General features: G+C 44.9%; 1 protein-coding gene across 4 annotated transcripts in view; it reads right to left on the reverse strand.

Annotated features, from left to right (window-relative positions):
- The window catches only part of LOC127582419 (cAMP-specific 3',5'-cyclic phosphodiesterase 4C-like), a 199,690-nt gene that overhangs the window by 29,474 nt on the left and 147,416 nt on the right, over positions 1 to 22,800 (reverse strand). For 3 of the 4 annotated variants that reach the window (XM_052037639.1, XM_052037638.1, XM_052037641.1), the window contains 5 exons: positions 19,257 to 19,448; positions 18,425 to 18,505; positions 10,524 to 10,560; positions 6,393 to 6,466; positions 5,143 to 5,192 (listed from right to left, as the gene is read on the reverse strand). In XM_052037639.1, coding sequence (XP_051893599.1) covers positions 5,143 to 5,192; positions 6,393 to 6,466; positions 10,524 to 10,560; positions 18,425 to 18,505; positions 19,257 to 19,448 — 434 coding nt within the window. The remainder of the gene's footprint in view (positions 1 to 5,142; positions 5,193 to 6,392; positions 6,467 to 10,523; positions 10,561 to 18,424; positions 18,506 to 19,256; positions 19,449 to 22,800) is intronic. The other variant, XM_052037640.1, reaches the window with a different exon arrangement.

Genomic DNA, 22,800 nt, shown 5'->3' on the forward strand with positions numbered 1-22,800 from the left:
TTCATGTATGATCTTCATATTGGCCACACCACATGCTGCCCTTGTGATGGCTGTATTGGAAATGAGACCACTCCCCTTCTCCTTAGAGAATGCGTCTTTGCCGGTAAGACCCGGGAAGTGATGCAGGGGTATTGATCTTCGTGCTGGACAGTTTTGGTTTCTGTGCTGTAAGGACTGTTCCCAGGGACTCACATTGACATAAGTATCAGCTGCTGTTAAGAAACCACCAACACAGTGTAAGATATGCCAGGAAGTTGCAAGTATTCCAGAGCAAGAAGTTTTCCTTGACCCAGTGCTGTAAACTGCCTGCTCAAAACTCTAGGTTATGTGCTGGGGGATGAGCTGAAGTTGGGTGCAGTCATTGCAATGGCTCAGTGGGGAAAGGTCACAGTTTAGGGTCCCACACCACTGCACACTATTTAGTTGAAACCTGTAATAAAGCCCCATGAACTATTTGCCTTAAGATTCCAAATGAATGATAACTATTAACGATAACTGCTAATGTTAAGTAACAGGAATAATACATTAAGAAAATGTTAACTTGAATGTTCTATAATACATGTTTTTGAGATTTTGATGACTGAAGCATATTTTTAAATAAAAAATATAAAAACATTAAAAGACGTGAATGGCATCCCCACTCACACACAAAGTGAGCTTCTGATCCTCCACCACTATGGTTACCCCTCACCACCCCTCCAGCCCGTCTCAGACTATCTGTTGTATTACTTGTCTTCTGTTACTTCCAGATTCCACCAATTCAAATTTATTCTGCTAACCTCCCTTTTATATCCTGTGGTGCATTTAAACTCGGGGTTCTTTTATTTCCACTTGAGAAGGCAGTCAGAGCTTTGGTTTACTTTCTCATCCAAATTATATCTCCTCCAACAGCCCAGCGCTTCTTCAGTAACAACGCTGGGAGCAGCAACTGAGATTATCGGCTCAAACCTCAAGATTAGGATCAAACCTATGAACTTCTACAGAGGGGCAAGGGTTACGCCCACCCAATTAAACTGATACTACTGGCAAGAAGTCAATGATGCCCACCATGGCTCTGAGCTCTGAGACTCCTCTGTTCAATTTACTTTACAGCTGATTGATTGGACAGGAGTGCTGGGCATGTGTATATTTAGTAACCTAACTGTCTAACAGCTCCCCCAGGAGCCATTAGCTGCGTTATCGCTGGGGGCAAACTGCAGATTAAGCAGCACAGAGCCAGACCTGGGTTTAAACAATTCCCTTTACTGAAATGAGTAAGAGCTGCTGCCACTTTCCTCAAGAGGGCAAACCAAAGATAATTTGATGATTTGGAAGATAACCTGAGTTTCTTGGAGAGTAATTATTGCAATTATCCTTGATCTGCAATTTCAAAAGGGCCCTTGTGAGAGTGCACCTGGAATATTGTGTACCGGTGTCTGGTCTGTGTAAGGAAGGATATGTTTGCACGAGAGCGAAGGCAATGATGGTTAACCTGGTTTTCAGGATGGGTGTATGTTGTCTGAGGAGAGATGAAGTAGATTGGCTCTATTTTCTCTTGAGTTTAGAAGAATGAGGTGCGATCCCTTGAAACCTACAAAACTCTTATGGGGCTTAGCAGGGTAGATGCAGGGATAATGTTTCCACTGGCTTCAAATCTGAATTATTCTCAAATCGGGGGGGTGGGGGGGGGGAGGTTCACAGACTCAAAATATGTAGCCAACTAGTCAGGACTGAAACAAAAAGAAATGTCTTCACCAAAATGGTAGTGAACCTTGGGAATTCACTGCTGTGGAGGGGTGTGCAGGCTCCATTGCTCAGAATATTATTGATAGAGGTGATTAGATTTTTGGATTTTAGAAGGAGTCAAAGGATATGAAATTAGTGTGGAATGTGGCACAAGGGAAAAAGGTCAGTCGTGATCTTGTTGTATAGCAGAGCAGGCACAAAGGGCTGAATGGTCTCTTCCTGCATCTATTTCTATATTTTAAGTAAATTCTGGGCTGTTGCAGGCCAAACTGCACATGACATGGATTTGAGCATGGATGAAATTTGGGATTTTCCATTCAAATCTCAGCCCTTGCAGAGAAGGAAATCGCCAACCTTGGTCTCCGGTTTTCATCAAGTTAAATGACCTCACCAGAACAGCTATACTGGGGGAACTGCTGGTAGGGGGGCAAGTGGGGCAGGGTGGGTGCTTGGAAAAGGAAACCAGGGGCTCAGAGGAGGGCAGGATCCGCCTTGGCTGAGACTGGAGGCAGCTGTTATTTGACCTTGGAGGCCATTACAGCTAACTCCAATCCCATCCTCATCGCACACACGCACACCCAGGAGCCTCTGGGAGAAGATCAGGGGGTGGGAATTCTGCATGTATTTTCTGGTCTCTGTCCCAGGAATGCTGAGGCCATTTGTGGCCCCACTCTTGCTGCTTTGGCTGTGACCTGCCATCCCAGCACACAACCAGGGTGAAACCAGTCAGCATGCTGGGGTGGCTCAGTCTCCACTCCAGGCTGTGTGTTCACCCACTGTGCCACAGCCAACTGCAGAAATCTCTGGTGCTGCTATTCTAAGGGTAACAGCGGCATGTCTGTGGTTGCATGCTCAGTTTGTTTTAGTTTGTTACAGAACTCCAGAAAGGTGTATAAGATGGATAATGAGACCCAACCTCGCAGGTGGACCACTGGGATTGCTAGGGACTGAGCTGTGAAGAAGTTCCCACTCTCACCAAGCCCTAAAGTGAGGGGTAGGAACAGTTGGCATTGACCTTCCCGGCAGGCAAGGAGCCTGAAGCTGCGATGTGAGTTATCCACCAACAGCTCGAGGTTGCCAACAGACAAGCAACATGAGGCCAGTCTACAGAGAGCAGCAGTACCCCTTTAAATATGCAAACAAGGGGTGCCAGAAATTGCTCAGTGGTGTGAGTGGATGTGAGAGGCTTCAGACCTGGAGATCATCCGATGGGCACCTTCCAGCACCTCGGTATGTAAAAGGGTTAAGCCGGGAGAGGACACCAGTGATAGATGACGGCGTGACTGCCTGGGATGGGGGGGAAGGGCAGCTGGCATGGTAAACCAACAGCTGGGAGCAAAGAACCAGCTTCAGGAGTTCTTATTAATGGCCCTCTGCTGACGTCAATCGGATAGTTAGCATACTCACTGCAAAATGAGAGGCAGCCCTGTGTGGGCTCCCCAGGTACACTGCCAGATGGTGGAAGGAAAAACCCGACCTGGAATTTACTGCTCTGAACTAGGAATGAGGTCTAGGGGGCATGGAATGACTCGATCCAATTCCTGGGTTTTCATGGATCTGTGGGCATGCCAATGTGAGTTCAAAGCCCAGAAGATCATTTCACAATGTACCATCTCTGCCCCCCGCAACCTTAAGACAGTCAATTGTGGATTCAAAACTCGACTCCTGAGACCAGGGTACTGAAATCTAGGCTGGTGTTCCAGTGTAGTGTGGAAAGAGTGCTAAACTGTCAAAGGTGTATCTCTTGCTTACAATCTTATCCTGAGACTCTGTCCGTCCTCTTAGGATAGGTGTAAAAGATTTCATGCACTAATTCAAAGAAGAACAAGGGAGTGCTCCCCGGTGTCATTGTCATGTTAGGACTGGTGACCAAAAGCTTTGGGTTTTATGGAACATCTTACAGGAGGAGAGAGGCAGAGAGATTTAAGGGGGGAATACTGGATGTTAGAACCCAAGCAGCTGAAGGCACAAGTGCCAATGGTGCAGTGATGGAAATAGGGTATTAATCGAGAGCCCAGAAGAGGTGGAGTGCAGGGTCGAGGAATTATAGGGCTGGAGGAGGATACATAGGGAGGGAGGCATTTGAGAACAAGGATGGGAATTTTATACGAGGTATTGTGTCAACTGGAACATTGAGAAGCCTGGAGGTTGTGAAAAGTGCTGGGAAAATCTTTTTCATCCCATCACCAACCAGAAATTGTCCTTAATCCTATTCCATTGCCATGACAGGGTAGAGTGAGCCATCTCCCCAAACTTTTGATATATTTGTCCAATTAAATATCAAAGGTGCCGGCCAGGTGAGTCCCAGTGCAAATGGTGGTGAGGGTGGTACTTGTGGCCAACGGGGCTGCTGCAAGTGAAACACCTCCCACTTTTTCCACCTTAAAGGACCCTTCACCCCTGCCTCTTGCCACTGTACAGTAAACATCCCCACATGTCCCATCTGTGGAGAGATGAAAATCCTATTTGTTCAAATAGGGCAGAGATTCTTTACCAACCACACTGGACATCGGTGGGAGTACTGTGTTCATTTCCGACACCATGCTAGGGAAGGCGCCAAGGCCTTGGAGAGGAGATCTATCAACATGTACCAAAATTAAGTTAAGTTACTCAGAAAGACTGAAGGATCTTGGATTGCAGTCGCAGTAACGGAAGAGGCTCTGCGTACAATTAGTTGAGCGGTTCAAAATTATAAAGGGCTTTGACTTTTGAAGGGTTTTGAAAGGCTTTCAATCTCCAGTGGCACGATTGAAAGGGATCAGCAAAACACCCAAAGGGGAGAGGAAGACAAATATTTTTATGCCGCCAGTTGTTAATCTGGAACGTGCCACCTGAAAGAGTGGTGGAAGCAGATTCAACAGGAACTTTCAAACAAATAATTGAACAGGGTTGTGGGATGGAGCAGGCAATGGAACTGATTGGAGAACTTATTCAATGAGCCAGCAGAGGCCCAAGGGTCTGAATGAGCTCCTCCTGTGCTGGGAGGATCCGTGGAGTTTGAATAAACAAGACTTGCAAAAGTAGCTGCTCTTTCCCTGCAGGGTCAGGGCAGACAGTAGGAAGGTCACAAATTCAGGAGGCACAACCTCAAACCGATTAGCTCAATCAGTTCCACTTCTCCTCACCCTCCCACAACCACCAGTGTTGTCCCTACACCTCCTAGAGGTGCGAACGTTCTCTGATGTTACATGGATGGCAAAGATCACCACATTCTGTGCTCTTGACCTTGGGACTATTCTGAACCTCTGGACAAAGCCAAGACTGATGACTGTTCGCTGCAGCGAGAATCATAATGGAGCCTGTGTCCAGCCACAAGCCTGTGTCCAAGCACTGCAGCATGCTGATGAGTGCCATAGCTTTGAGAGGAAGAAAAGGGGATCTCCAGTTAAGGAGGATCCAATCAAATCTTTCACTCACCGAGTGGGATCGGCCGCATGACCCCTGGGCTGCATCCTGTCGATCGCCAGCTAACGGATGAAGCAGAAAGATGGATGAGAATCATGTCCATTGCCAAGTCCCTTCATGCACACTCTCAGGTTAACCTTAAGCCTCGCTCATGGAAATAGTAAATGGAACCTCTCATTAAAGGTGGCTATCCTGTCAGACACTCCTGTGTCTGATAGAGTGCAGACAGACACAGAATGAAGCTCGCTCTACCTGTCCCAAGCAGGGACAGTGCTGAAAACAGTATGGGTTAGATGCAACAAACCTTCCTCGACATTGCTCCGACAAACACTCCCAGGGCAGTGACAGCACAGGTTACATAGAGAGATAAACACCCCCTACAGTGTCCTTTAAATGTTCCCAGGGGAAGAACAGTCTTTGACTTCCTTTTGGGAGCCATGCGAGGTATTTCTATATACGAATGATATGAACTTGAGGGTGTTTGATGTACACTTAAAAATCTGCACGGAACAATACATTTTACAAACTGGTGTTCCTGAAAGAAATGTAATCAAATATATATAAAAAAGTCATTTGATAATGATAATGTATTATTCAGTAGGAGTAACATTCACTCCCTCTTTCCAAGAGAAATAGCTTTTTCAATATTCTATTCTTTGTCCCTCTGCCCTGGTTCCCATGCTTCACATCAACTCAAAGCATGTGTGGGTAGATAACTGACGACTCAGGCAGCAGTTTCTGTCAATCCTAGTCCCAGTTTATCCACTTCAGCCACTGTACGGCAATCCAAGAGCAGGCAGCCCCTGTTCTGCCCCTTCCCCAGCCCAAGCGACTAAGACAGTTGTAGACAGCATAACCACCATCTACGCTGACAGCCAGGTCAACGTTGACCATGAGGGGAGCTGGGACCTTCCTGCTCTGCTGGGCTGAACATTTCAAACTTTGTGTTCCAACTCCGCTGGAGGAGTCAGTCCAACACTGGTCAGTGGGAATTGAGGGGAAGGCCTGGAGCAATCATGGTCATGGAATGCTTGTGTGGTGCTACCTGCCCTTCAGAGAAGCTCCAGTGCATGTTGGTATGTGCTGCCCATTATGCCCAAGTTAGCTCCTGGCTGCATTTCGTGGATCCCATTCTAAACCAGGAGCATGATCAGGAGCTGCAGGTGGAGAGTGCATAGACTGTTACTCAAATTGTTTGACTGAAGTACCTGAACAAATGTTCCCACTGTACCTTCCCCCCAACCCAGAAGTAAAACCCTTACTTGCTCTTCACTTGATCCTGTAGATTTGTCAGTGTGGCAAAATTATGCCTCACAGTCCGTAAACTGGCCAGCACCTGGGGAAAGACAGCAAACAGAACATGATTTACCAAAAGTAACCTCAAATCAAGAACTCAGGTAGTCCACGCAAACAAATGTCCCTCAGCAATCTCTGAGCTAGGTTAGGGAGCACTAGAGAGTGAGGATGGAGGTGGTTCATGGGACAAGAACCAGTCATGATCCAATGACCAGCTGGGTGAGGTTTTGGAAAGCAACCAATGGGCGATATTGTTGGAATCTGTGCTCCTGCCTAGCTGCAGGGAGAAGCTTGGACTCCAGTTACAGTCCCAGTTACAAACCAATCCTTAATCTGTTTGCTTTTCCCAGGTCCCTGATCTCCCTTTCCCCTTTGCATCCATTTGCCTGCCCCTCTGAATTTCTTGCCAGAGTTAGAAATGTACAATTGGTATCATCCATGCCTGAATGGGCAGCACTCACACTGAAGTCCTGTGCAAATACTCAAACACAAATGTAGGCCAACACTCCAGTGGAGGACTGAGGGAGCACCTCAGTGCCTGAGGTGTCATATTTTGGGTGAGACGTTAAACCAAGCCTCTGCCTGCTCTCTCAGGTGTCTCTTCTCTTTGAAGGAAAGCAGGGTAGGAATTCCCATTGTCCCTCAACCAAAAGGACTGAACATCTTGTTATTTAGTGATTATCCCTTAGTGATGTGTGGGAGTTTGCTGTGTACAAATTGGCTGCTATTTCTCTTACATTACAACAATGACTACACTTCAAAGTATTTCATTAGCAGAGAGACTATTTGAAACATTTTGAGATCATGGAAGGTGCTGATGATTGCAAGCACTAAAGAAGTTTAGGGCCGATGCATATACTCAGCATGTGAGACTGGCACAGATGCAGGACAAGAGCCCTGCACAGACTCAGGATGAGAGCCCGGCACAGGTTTGGGACAAGCCCCTGTACATACAAGGAACCAGTTATCTGCACACACTTGGGATCAGGTCCTGTACAAACACTGTGACCTGGACAGATTCAAGATCAAGTATTGCCATAGACTTGGTTACCTTTTGACAGTCAAATCCATCTGTAGGCTCAGTAAGATCTAAACCTATGGGTAAACTGTCTGGCCAGTCCTTGTCCTTGGACTCAGGCTCAAGCTGAGGTTCAGGCTCACATGCTGCTTTGGACAGATGGGTTTCTGATTTGCAGCAGCAGCAGCAGCAATTTCTAAGCATGTTCAACTCTGCCATAAAGGGCCTGTGTTTCCTAGCAACCTTCAAATGAAGTCATATGCCAATTTCGGAGCTTATGATTGGCTTATGTACCAGGTGTGTAGAATTCTTGATTGTTCTCCAGTAGGTAAGAACAGTTAATTCAAGGAATTTTGACCAATCATAAGGCTGATTCTATGTGGGGTACAATGGTGTCACACAGGGCTTCTGACACTGGAATGGGCAGCAGACAGGGGAGCCTAAAAGGTTAACTCATCATAACAGCAATGGGCAATGTGGAATCTTTCCATGCACTTTCATGCTATGATTCTTTATCGTTCTAAATCTATGAATGATTTGAAAATCTCTCAAAATCACGGAATCTTGTCCACGTTTGTGCTGAATCTGCCCCACTTTACAGACTGTGCGAGCACTTCCACAATGTGTGGCATTGGTATTGGTATCGGTTTATTATTGTCACTTGTACCGAGGTACAGTGAAAAACTTGTCTTGCATACCGATCGTACAGATCAATTCATTACACAGTGCAGTTACATTCACTGGTTCAAGAGGAAAGCCTTTCATCAGTCTTCTTAGGAAGCAGCTAGTAATAGGCAATAAACACTGACCTTGCCTGTGATGCCCATAATTACCAAGAATGAATTAAATAAAACCATCACTATTGAATCCGATCTTCATTTTCCACAAACTTACAGAGAAGGTTGCTGGCAAGTGATTGGAAGGATCAAATCTGTCCAAATTGATTTTTTGTTTTGTTTGAGGATCATTAATTTTACCAAGTCTATTGACTGGAGCAAGGACCTTGCAGTTGTCTGGGACCAAGCAGACCAATGCCACCGGGACATGCAAGTTAATTTTACTGTACGGCTAGGGGGAGTCTATGGGACTGACCATGACCTCTGAATCATATTGGTTGGACATGTGGTTTAAAAACACTTCTAGAAATCCATGCTGACCTTTTAGTTGTTTCTTCAACGTTTGGCAAAAGTTAAAATTTGCCTTGACTACTGTCCATCAAAATTCTACATGACCAGAACTTGGAAGTTTATATCTGTTCTTGGACATAGTGTGTCATTGCTGAACCATTTTCAATTGGATTAAGAAAACACTTCCACTAATATGGTCACAGAATGGTTGGGCTGGGAAAAGAACAAAACATCCTTCTGATGTAGAATGGACCAGCTCTTGAAATTAGGGTTGAGATAACTTTATTCTGCATCTCACATTGTCTTTGTCCTGGGAGTGTTTGATGGTATGGTATAGAGGGAGATTTACTCTGTATCTAACCTACGTTACCTTTCCTTTGGGAGTGTTTGAGCCAACAGTGTAAAGCGAGGTTTACTCTGTACCTAAGATCATAGAACCACACAGCACAGAAATGGGCCCTTTTAGCCCACCTTGCCCATACTGACCATGACGTTATGGCCACATTAGGCCCGTATCCCTCTATGCCTTTCCTATCCAAGTAACTGTCCAAATGCCTTTTAAAGTTGTAATTGTATCTGCCTCCACCACTCCTCTGGCAGCTCGTTCCAGACATTCACCATCTTCTGTGTGAAAAACTCACCCCTCAGATATCCTTTAAATTTATCACCTTAAACCTATGCCCTCTGGTTCTATACTCCCCCTGCCCCGGGAACAATGATTCTGATTATCTATCCTATCTATGCCCCTCATAATTTTATAAAACTCCATAAAGTCACCCTTCAGCCTCTTATGTTCCAGTCAGAACAAACCCAGCCTGTCCAATCTCTCCTTATAAGTACAGCCCTCCATTCCAGGCAACATCCTGGTGAATCTCTTCTGCACTTTCTCTAGTGATACCACATCCTTTCTGTAGTATGGTTACCAGAACTGTACATAATACTCAAAGTGCAGTCTAACAAATGTTTTATATGGTTGCGATGTGACAGCCCAACCTTTATACTCAATGTCTCAGCCAATGAAGGCAAGCATACCTTCTTCACTAACCTGTCCATCTGTGTCATCTCTTTCAGAGAGCTATGGACTTGCACCCAAGGTCTCTGCACCATCATCAGCACCTTAAGATCCCAGCCACTAACTCTATATATGTCCTGCCAGAATTTGACCTCCCAATGTGCAAGATCTCCCCTCGTTCTCTCCATTCTTCTAAACTCAAGAGAACATAGTCCTAGTCTACTCAATCTCTCCTCATATGGCAAACCCACCTGGAGTCAGTCCAGAGAATGGAAACTCTGTATCTAACCCATACTGTTCCTGCCCTGGAAGTGTTTGTCAGGAAGTGTGGATTAAGATTTACTCTCTATTTGACTCCTGCTGTCTCTGCCATGGAAATCTTTGATTTTTGACAGTATTGTCATCCCTCCAAATTCTCTTCACTGTCAAGCACCTGGTTATTCAGTCCCAAGCCTTTCAATTCCTTTGGTGTCCAAAAATACCACTATACTATGAATGGCAGTCACCGTACACTTAGGGACATTAAACCAAAGACTGCCTGCCCTCTCAGGTAGATCAGCGTTCTGAAGAAGAGCAGAGGTGTTATCCTCAGTGTTTTGGCTCAATATTTATTCTCGAGCCAGGATAATAAGAACAGATTATCGCATTTCCTCACACTGTTGTTTCTAGGATATTACTGTGTGCAAATTGATGGCCAAAGTGACCATATTTCAGAAGGGGCTTCATTGGCTGTAAGTCTCTTTGGGAAGCTCAAGGTGCTGAAAGGCAGGGTGGAAATACAAGAGTTTTTCTTACATGTTCCAGGAGGTGGCTGGGCTACTGCACAAGCCTGAAGAGAAAATGTCTGTGCTTGGGGCAATGTGAGGTGGAGAGTGGGAGACAAAATTGGAAAACATTTCCCTCTCTCTCATTCAAACAGGGACCCAGTTGTCCTACTCACCTGAGCAAATGGAGTCACAATCATGTCTTCTGTATGACTGAGCACAAAAAGAATTAAAGAGTTAGAACAGAGGTCCTCCATATATTCAACACATTGCAAACTTGCAATGAACCAAATACTCAATGAACAAAGCTAACTAAGTTTCAGCAAAGCAGAAGATGTTGAGGTTCTCCCAACAAACCAAATCCCACTGCAATTCAAAGTTTTATTTGGGTTGGGGACTGTCTTGGGATCAGCACCTCATTGTACTTCCATATTTCTTTATGACATTGAAGGAGGTCACTCAGTTCACCGAGTCTATGCTGGCTTGCAACCCAATCACATTCACCCACTAATTTTCCCTGTAAACTATTCTCCCACATTCCCATTAGTTTTACCACTCACACTAGGGGAATTTACAGTGGCCAAATAAACTACCAGGTTGCTTCCTACCCACTCTGCAGGACTTGAGCAATAGTTATTGCATCGTTGGGTTGAATTCAAGACTCCACATAAATCTTCTGGTCCAACAGATCAATACCCCCCCTCAATTAGCTGAAGATCGGTGGACAGTACTCTTGCCTCCTAACTGAAAGGTTCCGATCTCACCAGAGGCTGGAGCAGAAAACCTACACTGACAGTCCCAATAACGCACAGAGGGGGTATTGCACTGTCAGAGGTGCTGTCTTTTAGATGAGACACGAAGCCAAGACCCTGTTGTTTTTCTCAGGTGAATATTTTATACCTCGCAGTTTTTTTAAGGGAGATTGCCCACTGAGTTGAATGAATTTACCTTCAACCAACATTATGAAGGCAGATGATCTGGTCACTGTCAACAACTTGCCTTTATATTGTACACTTAGTGTGACAAAAACATCTTCAAGCACTTCACAGGAGAATTGTTAAACAAGGCTAGCAGATAACACATTGCTATTGTTGGGAGCTTCCTGTGCACAAACTGGCCATTGGATTCCCTACATTAGAGGATGTATTTAATTTGCTGTAAAACACGTTTAGCAGCAGCAGGAAGCAAGTTCTGAAAATCTACAGTCAGCATCAGAATTTTGATTCCTCTTCCACTGACCTTTTACTACATAATGGACCATTACTGAAACCACAATCAGGTCAGGCTACATATCAGCAAGCTGCCCTCTCACCCTATTACCGGCTGAGAGAACTGAAGGATATATGAACTAGAAATGCAGCAGAGGATAGGGAGAGGAAGACATTAAAGAGCTTTTGATATTTTTAGGAGGAGTTTTCTGCAGAGGGTCATAGAGTCATACAGCATGGGAACAGGCCATTTGGCCCACTGTGTCCATGCTGATCAGTCGGCATCCATCCATATCAATCCCATCTTCAGTCTTCGATGTGTAGGCGGTTCAAGTGCTCATCTAGACACTTAAATGCTGTCAGCCACTCTGCTTCCATCACTCTGTCAGTCAGTGTATTCCAGGTACTCACCACTGGGTGACAAAAGCCCCCCTTAGATCCCCCAAAGATCTCTTACTCCTTACCCTAAATCTATATCCTCTAGTTTTATCTACCTCTGATATGGGGAAATGTCTCCTTACCCTAAATCTATATCCTCTAGTTTTATCTACCTCTGATATGGGGAAATGTTGCCTGTAGTCTATCACTGCACAGAAATTAGTGACTCACTCATCGCTGCTGCTCAGAGTGAACCAGATTCTTTGTAAGACCTTGGTGTCATGTTTGACTCCAAGATGTGCCTCAAACCACCATGCTATCATTGCAACTACTACTTCCACCCCTGTACATTGATGCAGCCTCTGCTCATCTGTTGCTGAAACCTCATCCCTGCTATCTCTTCTTACTGCTGGATTTGACTATTCCAACACACTTCTGGCTGACCTCTCTGTCCTACTCTATGTAAAACTTGCGTTCAGCCAAAGCTCTTGTTTCCGGGTCCCAACACGTGTCGAATCTGTTCGTCTATTACCCTTGAGCTCATTGACCTACGCTGGTTACTGATCCAGCAATACTTAGATTTCAAAATTCAAAATCCTTGTTTTCAAATCTTTCCGTGGGCTCAAAAATAGCATTTGTTTCTTGATGTGGGCATCACGGGCAAGGCCAGCATTTGTTGTCCATCTCTAAATGGTCTTGAGAAGGTGGTGGTGAGCTGCCTTCTCGAACTACTTCAGTTCTTCTGGTGAATGTGCTTCCAAAATGCTTTTGAGTAAGGATTTAGACCCAGCAATGATGAAGGAAGGGTGATATATTTATAGCACAGGATGGGGTGCAACTTGGAGAGGAACCTGCAGGTGGTGGTGCTGTCCTGCATCTACTGCCCTTGTGCTTCTTAGTGGCAGCAGTTGCAGGTCTAGAAGGTGCTGTCAGGTCAGCCTAGACCAGTAACATATATATTGTAGACGGTATACATCAAAGCTACTCTGCAACAGTGGTGTAGGAAATGAATAGGCTGGTAGATGTGATGCATACCAAAGTAGCTGCTTTGTTCTATATGGCATTGAGTTTCTGAAGCTCCTGCCTGACACACCGTACATAGAAAGGCCTTAGTGTCAGTAGGTGAGTTAGTTGCTGCAGCATATCCAGCCTCTGGCCTGCTATTGTAGCCAAAGCATTTATGTGGTTCATCCAATTGAGTTTCTGGTCATTGGTGACATCTAGAATGTGGATGGTGGGGGACTTGGCAATGGCAATGCTATTGAATGTCAAGGATAGCCCACTATATTCTCTTTTATTGAAGATAGCCATTAACTTTTGTGATGTGAATGTTTCTTGCTGGTTAACAGCCCTTGTTTAAATGTTACCCAGGTCTTGCTCCATGAAGACATAGCCAGCTTCATTTGTTGAGGGGTTGCGAATAAGATTAAATTTTTGTGCAATCATCAGTCACCTTCGGACTTTATGATAGAATTAAGGTTGTTAACAAAACAGCTGATGACATTTAGGCCTGGGACACTACTCCGAGCTTCTGCAGTGACGAGGCTGGGATGACTGATCTCCAACAAACACAACCACCTTTCTTTGTGTGAGGTATGACTCCAACCCCAGTTAGAGGGTTCTCCCCTTGACGTCTATTGAGTTCAGTTTGAACGGGGCTTCTCTTGATGCCACACCCAGGCAAATGTTGCCATGAAGTCAAATGAATTGAATCTCACCCCACCTTTGGAATTCAGCTTGCTTGGTGAAGTGGGTTGGAGGTGTCTGATCTCAACAAAACCTAAACTGGGCATCAGTGAGCAGTTTATCAATGAATAAGTGCTGTTTGATCGCACTGTTGATAACACCTCCCATCACTCCGCTGATGATCGAGAGGAGATAAACTGTATATTAATTAGCCAGATTGGATTTGAGTTGCTTTTTGTGGATTGGGCATATCTGGGCAGCCTTGATCAACAATGACTGGATGCCAGTAACTGTCCTGGAACAGCTTAGTTGGAGGTACAGCAAGTTGTGGAGTGCAAGTCTTCAGCTGGGATGTCTTTGCTGTATCAAGTGTTCTCAGCTGTTTCTTGATATCATACAGGGTGAAGAGAAATAGTTGGAGACTGACTATTTTGACGGGAGGGATCTCAAAAGGAAGCCAAGTCTGCTTATCCACTTGACGCTTGTGTCTGAGTATGTTTGCAAATACTTCAGTCTTGTGTTTAGCATTCACATGCTGTGCTCTACCAATATTGAGAATGGGGATGCTCTTAAAGCTTGCTCCTATTGGTTTTGGAACAAGTAATTAACTACTTACAACAAGATAGTAGAGCTTTGATTTGATCTATTGGTTGTAGGATCTGTTTGTTATCACATGTTGGTGTTGCTGTTTCGCAGACACTGTTCCTAGCTACAGCTTCACTGGGTTTGAACCTTATTTTTAGGTATGCCTGGTGCTGCTCCCAAATGACCTTCTGCACTGCTCGTTGAACCAGGGTTGAACCCCCAGCTTGATACCAATGGTAGAGTTAAGAATATGCATTATAGATGGGAGGTTCACATTCTACTCATGCTGGTGGTTCACAGTACCTCAAGAATGACCAGTTTTGAGTTGACAGAACTATTCTGGGACTATTCCATTTCGCACAAGTGCAGTGTCACACAGCACAATGGAAGGTGTCTTCAGTGTTAAGATAGGACTTTATCTCCACAAGACTGGGAAGAGGTCAGTCCAACTAATACTCTCATGGAGAGATACCTCTGCAACAGATAGACTGGTGAGGGCAAAGTCAAATAGGTTACAATAAATTAATCCCTTGTGTTGATTTATTCCCTACCTGTCACAGACCCAGTCTGGCAGCCATGTCCTTCAGGACTTGGTCAGTGTTAATTCTATGAGAGAGTCTTGGTGATGGAAATTGAGATCCCCCACTCAGAGAGGATTTAGTACCCTCATTACCCTCAGTGCTTCTTCCATGGAAGGAGCACTGGTTCATCAGCTGAGGGAGGACAGTAGATCATAATCAGGAGGAAGTTTCCTTGCCAGCATTTGACCTGATGCCAAAAGACTTCATGGACTCTGGAGTCAATGTAAAGGAGTTTGGCATCAACGTCGAGGACTCCCAGGGTTACTTTCTTCCTGCCTGTATACCACTGTACTATCCATCCGGTGAATCTATCCTGCCGCTGGGACAGAATATACCTGAGCATTGTAACTGTGGACAATGATGGTGAAGCATGATTCTGTGACTATGACAATGTTGGGCACCACTCATCATATGTTTTTAGGAAGATGTTGCAAGGACAACTTGGCTGTGAACAACTCTGCTGTGTCTGAAATTGTTGTCTAGATCTGGTTTTCTCCTTACTCTGTTTCAGCGTGGCAGTTATGAGACTACTGAAAGGCTTGATGGGCTGGTTAAACAGCAGCTGAGGTCGAACCACACTGCAGTGGGTATGGAGTCACATACAGATCAGAATACATTAAGGATGGGCAGTTTTCCTCCCCGAGGGTTTTTTTACATCACCAGTATGCAAATTAGACTTTAAAAAAAATCTAACTGATTGATTTAATTAGTCATATTCAAATATCACACCCTGCTGGGGTGGGATCTGAACTCACATCTCTCGACTGTAAACCAGGGTTCCTGGATTACCTGTCTAGTTAATTAACCATTGCAGTACTGCTAACTAAGACGTGCACATCGTCACATATATCACATGAAGTCTCACCTTCCAGTACCCACCTTTTGGTAGCAGTCTACTGTTGGTTCATCTTCAACCAAAGAGATTGTCCATTTGCTTGGCAGAATGTCCCCAATTCACCTCCATGAACAGAATAGCTCCTTCTCTATTTCAACTTTTCCTAGGAAAATCTACAGCTCCTCCTCTTTCCTATTCTACTCTCCTTTCGATCGATAGGTTTTTGAAATGCCAAATCAGTGTTGGCACAAGTGCCACCTCTAGAACTGTATTATCTTCTCTCCCATTGTTTCATGAATCAAACCAGAGCCCCCTTCCTCATGGTGAGCAGTCGAGTAGATCCAGTACCAGACTCAGTTGGAAGGCAGAGTTCCTCAGACACGTTCTTCCATTTGCCCAATCCCCAAATTTAATCACTCTTCCATTGGTGGCCTGGGCCTCAAGTTCTGGAATTCTTTTCCCCAACCGCCCTGCCAATTCCTCTCTTTTTTAGGACACATCTTAAAACCTATATCCCTGACTAAATTTTGGCCCTTTGTAGCTCAGAGTGAAATTTTGTTTGCTAGCACACCTGTGAAATATGTTTACTACATAATTGGTGTTATTATATAAGCACAGGCTTTGCCAGAAACAGCAGCTGGTTGCACAGCACTTCCAAAGTTTGGTCCCACAACAGGACCGAATAGTAAAACGTACTGTTACCATTACAGAGTACACTTGGCATGAGTGTTTCTCACACTACAACCTTGCCTACACTTGGGAAGTACTTCACTGCCTGGGAAGTGTCTGGGGTGTTCTGAGGTTGTGGAAAGCAATGGAGAGGCATCCATTTGTTTACTCCCTCTTTACAGCACAGAACTTTATAAAACTAAAGGTAAAGTTTAAGTAAATTTTAAAAAATGAATAATTTCTTTAAGAATGAAAACAAACAGAATAGGACAAACAGATGGTGTTTTTTTTAGGAATTCTGCAGTTAAGTGTGTGAACGGTTGAGGCAGCGTGATGATTGTGTGGATGGGACAGTCACCACTGTTCAGACTGATGAGTCCCAAGTCCACAAGCTCACTTGTGAGATCAATGGGTTTGATGTGCAGGGACCAGCACCTGCTCCAAGGTGGATTTTAACTGGGAAAAGGGAATCTCTTCATTAAATGCTCTGATATGCAAAACTATACTTTAAAAAGTCTTCATTTTTTAAAAAATCTTCATCTCCAAAGGATTCCAACTAACGTCCAGTGTATTTCAACAGCCAGGGGGAATGTGCATAGGGGAAGGCATAACACTTCCACAATAAAAGTGGGGGGGGGGGAGGGTTGGGGAGTGGATCTACTCTGCAGGCTGTGGGAAGGGGTGCTGATGCAGTTCCAAGGCGGGTAAGCACAGTTGTATGTGTGTGAGGGAGAATGCAGTTCCACAGGGCTGCCTTTTTGATTCATTCTCAAGCCCAGTGCTATTCAAATAGTTTTTTTCTGAGCCATTCCTGCCACCACCTAGGCTTCTATGGCTCAATATGACAATGCAAGCAGCCCCTGAACCCTCAGGAGATGATCTTTTCCTTCTCCTGCGAGAGCTGACATTGTATATCACAGAGCCACTCAACTATGTCAGCTGAGGAAGTCAACCCTTCCCTGCAATGCAGATTGGTCTAAATATGAGGGCGCACAAAGTAAATCGAGTAAAAACTCTGTGAACTGCCACAGTGTCAAGTGCTGGGTAAATCCAGCAAGACCGAATTTTTCTAGCAGTATTTCTTTCCTTGTTCAGTTTGTAAATGAACATAGTTCAGGAGGAGCAGAGGGGTGAGGACATATGTAAGGAAAGAGAGGATGTGAGCAAGACTGAGTGTGGGTGAGAGTGAGGTTGGGGAGGGTGCTGTGGGTGGGAGTGATGGTGGGGGAGGGAGTGAAGGTTTCTGTGGTTAAAGTGGATGGACAGAAGGAGACCTGTATCAGGAGCGATGCTGGACTAACTCAAGTGAGCACCATCTGGCCTGCTTGGTGTGTAGAGTTGAGGGGAGTTTAAATCACCTATTCCCTTGGAACAAAGGGGTCAAGTCTCATCCATCTGAATCAAAGTCAGTGGAAGTGAAAACTGTGCATGGTTTAAAGCTGGCTGCTGATTTGCCAGCACCCTTTCTTATCTAAGGTCAATTTCACCACCAGTGTTAGCTTTGTTAAGACCTTCATAGAGGGGGATCTGGGCCACAATCTGATTGCTGGAACACCGAGGTGTGGTGAATACAACATCAAGGGGGAACCCATCTGATGCAGACTTTCCCACGTCTCCTTAACGCAGAGTGGGGAGAATTTCAGTAGGTGCATGCGCACTGCCTCTGAATGCTGCCAGGATGGTCACTGATGTTTGCTGAACATGTCATTGGTCAGTTGTCTGACATGGTGCCTGTCCAACATAGAGTATGTTCCTAACATGGAGCATAGTGTTTCTAACATAGAGTCTATTAGGTGCCGTGCATATTACAAGGATAATCCTTACTCTAACATAGAGTTAACCAACATGGAATTGCAGGTATTGATTTTGAAGCACAAAATGTCCAAAGTCTTGCTGGTAGGATTAGCTGAGGTTGTCACATTTAACCTCAAGCAGCATTAATCCAAGACAGCAATTCGTAGTGGTTAATAAAAATAAAAAGCCCCGAAATGTGGGGAGGTATGAAAACCCTAGGCTATCCCACACTCACTACCATTCCCCTCCCTCATCCCAAGTCTCACACACCAATACTCAGGACAGTGTTGCCTCATGGTTAGTAGACTGTGGTAAGGTGGACAGGTGAAAATCTAACTTACTTTCCCAGTGTCAGGGCAAGGACAGGCTCTGAGCATCGTGAAGCCAAGGCTTGTCTTGGGTGAGCCTTGAAGTAGTTACTCCTGGTACCGGGTTGTTGGAGGGGAAGATGAAAGCCATTGGAGACAGTCAATTTAGTTTCATTCCCCTACCCCGTCTTGTCAGTTCCTGTTGACAGATGACCTTCAAAAACCAACTCCTCCACCCATCCCAAGTCTATTCACAATTACAACTGCCCTCCAAGCCAATTGGATCAAATAGTTACCAATATTCTAAGACATCTGGAGTCTCCAGGATTTAAAGATTAATTTCCAGGAATTTGGGCCTGCAAGCAAATGCCCAGGTGAAAAGTTATCAGTGGGCTTAAAGAAAAGTATTATTTTAAAATTTTCTCAGACTTGTTTATAAAAATATTTGTGATGAAGAAGAAAATGCTATTTGACTGAGACAAGAGTCACCCAATCAGGAAATGGAGGGTATCACAAAGATGACCAGTGGAAGTGTGGGGCAGGATGATAGAAGGCAGGAGGTCATGTGATGAAATAGCCAGGAATATGTCAAAGCAGAGTGGGCAACACGCTCTAGATGTTGGTGGTCCATATGGATGGCTGCCAGGATGCCATTTCTGCTCATCATTCCAGTCCCAAGGCCTCTGAAGAAAGCCTTCTTTGGTCAGGTCTCCAAAGCAAGGCCTGGAACAGCCTCTCACTTAGGCCCTCAAAAGCAGGCCTCAGGCTTGACATCATTAGTCAGGCAAATTTCTCTTCAGCTTCTGATTTAGAGCAGCGATCTAATCAAAGTTACCACAGAGAAAACAAAAGTAATATCACTTACATTTCGCTGGTGATTGAGGAGTTCCGGGACACATTCTTTGGGGAGATATCATAATCACTGTCGGAACGGTACAGGAAGGACTCCCGTCGCTGGCCATGTGCAAAGTTCGCCTGCAGCACCAGCCCCGAGCTGGGACTCGCCTGAGGGTCGAGAGGGCTGCGTGCCGCTGTGAGTCCATTCTCCACATCGAAACTGCAGAGGAGGACATGGGTGTGAGGTCAGAGCAGAGCGGAGGACTTGTCGGGTTTACCAATCCATTTGGAATGAGCGTTGTGGCTGTCAGAGTAAGTGTGGAGTACCAGCCCTTTCACCCCAACTAATGCCCAAGCAAGCATCAGGTCACTTTACTAACACATGGTAGTGTAGCAGTTAGCGTAATGCTTTACAGCACCAGCGACCTGGGTTCAAATCCGGCCACTGTCTGTAAGGAGTTTGTACGTTCTCCCTGAGTCTGCATGGGTTTCTTCCGGGTGCTCCGGTTTCCTCCCACATTCCAAAGACATACAGGTTAGGAAGTTGTGGGCATGCTATGTTGGCGCTGGAAGCGCGGCGACGCTTGCGGGCTGTCCCCAGAGAAAAACTGAGCAAAAAGATGCATTTCACTGTGTGTTTCAATGTACATGTGACTAATAAAGATATCTTATCTTATCACAACACAGAGGAAAAAAATTCAGCTTGACTTTCTCCAGATATAGGAAGAGGCCTCTTTTCCCCTCAGGCTTGCTCTGCCAGTCATTTGTTCAAGGCTTATCTATGTCAATTCCATTGACTCACATTGATACCCTTACCCAACAAAAGGCCAGTGACCTCAGTCATGAGACCTCCAAGTGAGCAGAGAAAACACGATTCTCAGTACCGACCCTGTCAAATACATTCACCATTTCCGATGGCTTGGTATCTGGGTCCGATTCCAGGGCACACCCTTAAGGATGGTTGCCATGGCGTTGAAGAGGATGTGGAAAGGATTTACGAACATGGTCCCAGGGCAGAGGGGCTTCAGTGACTTGGACAGACTAGAGCTGGGAGTAGAGAAGGTTAGAGGAGGAAACTTATTTGACGGTTCAAGACTATGAAAAGTTCTGTTAGAGCAGATAAGGAGAAATTGTTTCCAATGGCAGTAGGTCAGTGACCAGAGGACACAGATTGTAGGAGATCAGCAAAGGAACCAGTAGGGAGAGGAGGAGAATTTATTTTTCCATGCAGCAAGTTGTTGCAATCTGGGATGCATTGCCTGAAATGGCAGGGATATATATTCTACAGAACTGTTCAAGTACCACCAGATAAAGGCTCGAAGGAGAAAAATCTGTACAAAGAAAGCACAGGGACTGTGACAAATTGGAGACTCTTTCAAAAAGCCAGCAGGAATGCCTCCTTCTCTGTTGTACAATTCCATGATTCATAGAGGTCTCCTTAAGAAAACCTGTGTGCTCAAAGAAGGACTGTTCTGTAGAACCAAAAACCCTGAAGCTCAGAGATGGGCCTTTGAACCAACTGATATTTACACTCAACACAAACCTCCTCCACTCTCATTAACCCTTTCTCATTTGTCTCTCTAAATCCAAGCATTTCTCTGGCCCGTTCATACTAAATGGAATGGAAATTCGGTGACCAGACTAAAATCTGCTGGGTGAGGAAAACAAAGGGCCCCAAGGAGTTTTCCACCAACCAACTCACCTGAATCTCCTGACCCCAATGTAAAATCTTCATGATCTTAACATGATTGAATCACCCCACTCCCAGTGTCTCTGCACTGTGCATGATGAAGACATTTTATTATCTCCACTGCAATTAAATGTTCTTGCTCCTGACACTTGCCACAGGAGGAGGCACTTGAGCCTGTTCTGCCATTCAGTGCTATTGCCACTCGTCTGAATTTTAGCTCCATTCATCTGTTAACCATTTGTTAACCAATGTTATTTAAAATCTGAGATTGATGGATTTCTGTTAACTAAAGGAATTAAGGCATCTGAAGTTAGGTCACAAATTAACATGATCTCATCAAATGGCAGAATTGAAGAAGTTGGGGAGGAATTTCTCTGAATTCTGTGTTTCTTCAAACCCTCAAACAGCAAAAAAAAATTGATCAATCTCAGTTCTGAACATTTTCATTTGGTTATAGCCTCCAGCATTCACAGCTTTCTCAGGGGAGAGTTCCATGTTGAATTCACCAAAATACATCAGTGTCTCTCCCTCTCTCTCTCCCCCTCTGGGTGACAAACTAAAAAATAAACAGCAACCATAGTCATCAATCTCTGAAGAAGCTGGGATTTGTCTTGCTTTAATTTCACCTGGTGGACACATTCCAACCGATGGGAGTGATTTTTCGTTCAATCAGTGCTCCTTCAGGGATTTATAAAACCCTGCTCCTACTTCCCTCCTTCCTTAACCCTGACAATGAAAATATATATAATTCCTCCTACAGAATGGAGTCGAAATTCAGGGATCACAAGTTTTAACTCCTTTTGCCGTGGTTATAGACCACCTCTGAGTCAGAGTTTGAAGGTTTGAATGCCACTCTAGAATATCATAGCCCATAATTTCATGTTTCTGTGGTGTGTGCTTTTGGAGATAACCTGGCCTCAACTGGACCAACTGTGACAAATTGGCACTGGGCCAAGGTCAAGTCCAAACTGACCCCAACCGAGGCTGGGTCCAAACTGGACCCCCATCACAGTCGATCTGAAACCAGTCCGACTCAATCGCAGGCCAATGCCAACCTGACCTGACCACAGTCATTCTGAACTCCATCCATCCCTGAGTAAATGCCATCCATGAGTAAATGCCATTTAATCGTATTATTGACTACACATCCGTCACTGTGTTGATGATTGAGAGAAGACATTTGGTATGTCACCAAAGACTCTAGCAAATTTTTACAGATGTACGGTGGAGAGCATTCTGACTGGTTGTATCATTGCCTGGTATGGAGGCTCCAACGTGCAGGATCGAAAGAGACTGCAGAGGGTTGTAGACTCGGCCAGCTCCATCACGGACACAACCCTCCCCACCATTGAGGACATCTTCAAGAGGCTGCGGCACATGAAGGTGGCATCCACCATTAAGGACCCTCACCACCTGGGACATTCCCTCTTCATGTTACTACCATCAGGGAGGAGGTACAGGAGCCTCAAAACCCATACTCAATGTTTCAGGAACAGCTTCTTCCCCTCTGCCATCAGATTTCTGAACAGTCCATGAACACTACCTCGTTATTCCTCTTTTGCACTATTTATTTATTTTTGTAACTTATAGTAATTCTTATGTCTTTATGTCTTGCACTGTACTGCTGTCGCAAAACATCTAATTCCACGACATATGTCAGTGATAATAAATCTGATTCTGATTTTGATTCTGACAGATCAGGCAGTAATTAGCTGGATTGGATTTGTCCCGCTTTTTGTGAACAGGACATAATTGCCCAATTTTCCACTTTGTTGGGTGGATACCAGTGTGGTAACTGTGGTTGCACAGCTTGGCCAGAGGTATGGTCAGTTCTGGACCATGGGTCTGCAGTCCCACAGTTGGATGTTTTCTGGTCCCATAG

Source organism: Pristis pectinata, chromosome 24, assembly GCF_009764475.1.
Source record: "Pristis pectinata isolate sPriPec2 chromosome 24, sPriPec2.1.pri, whole genome shotgun sequence".
Taxonomy (NCBI): domain Eukaryota; kingdom Metazoa; phylum Chordata; class Chondrichthyes; order Rhinopristiformes; family Pristidae; genus Pristis; species Pristis pectinata.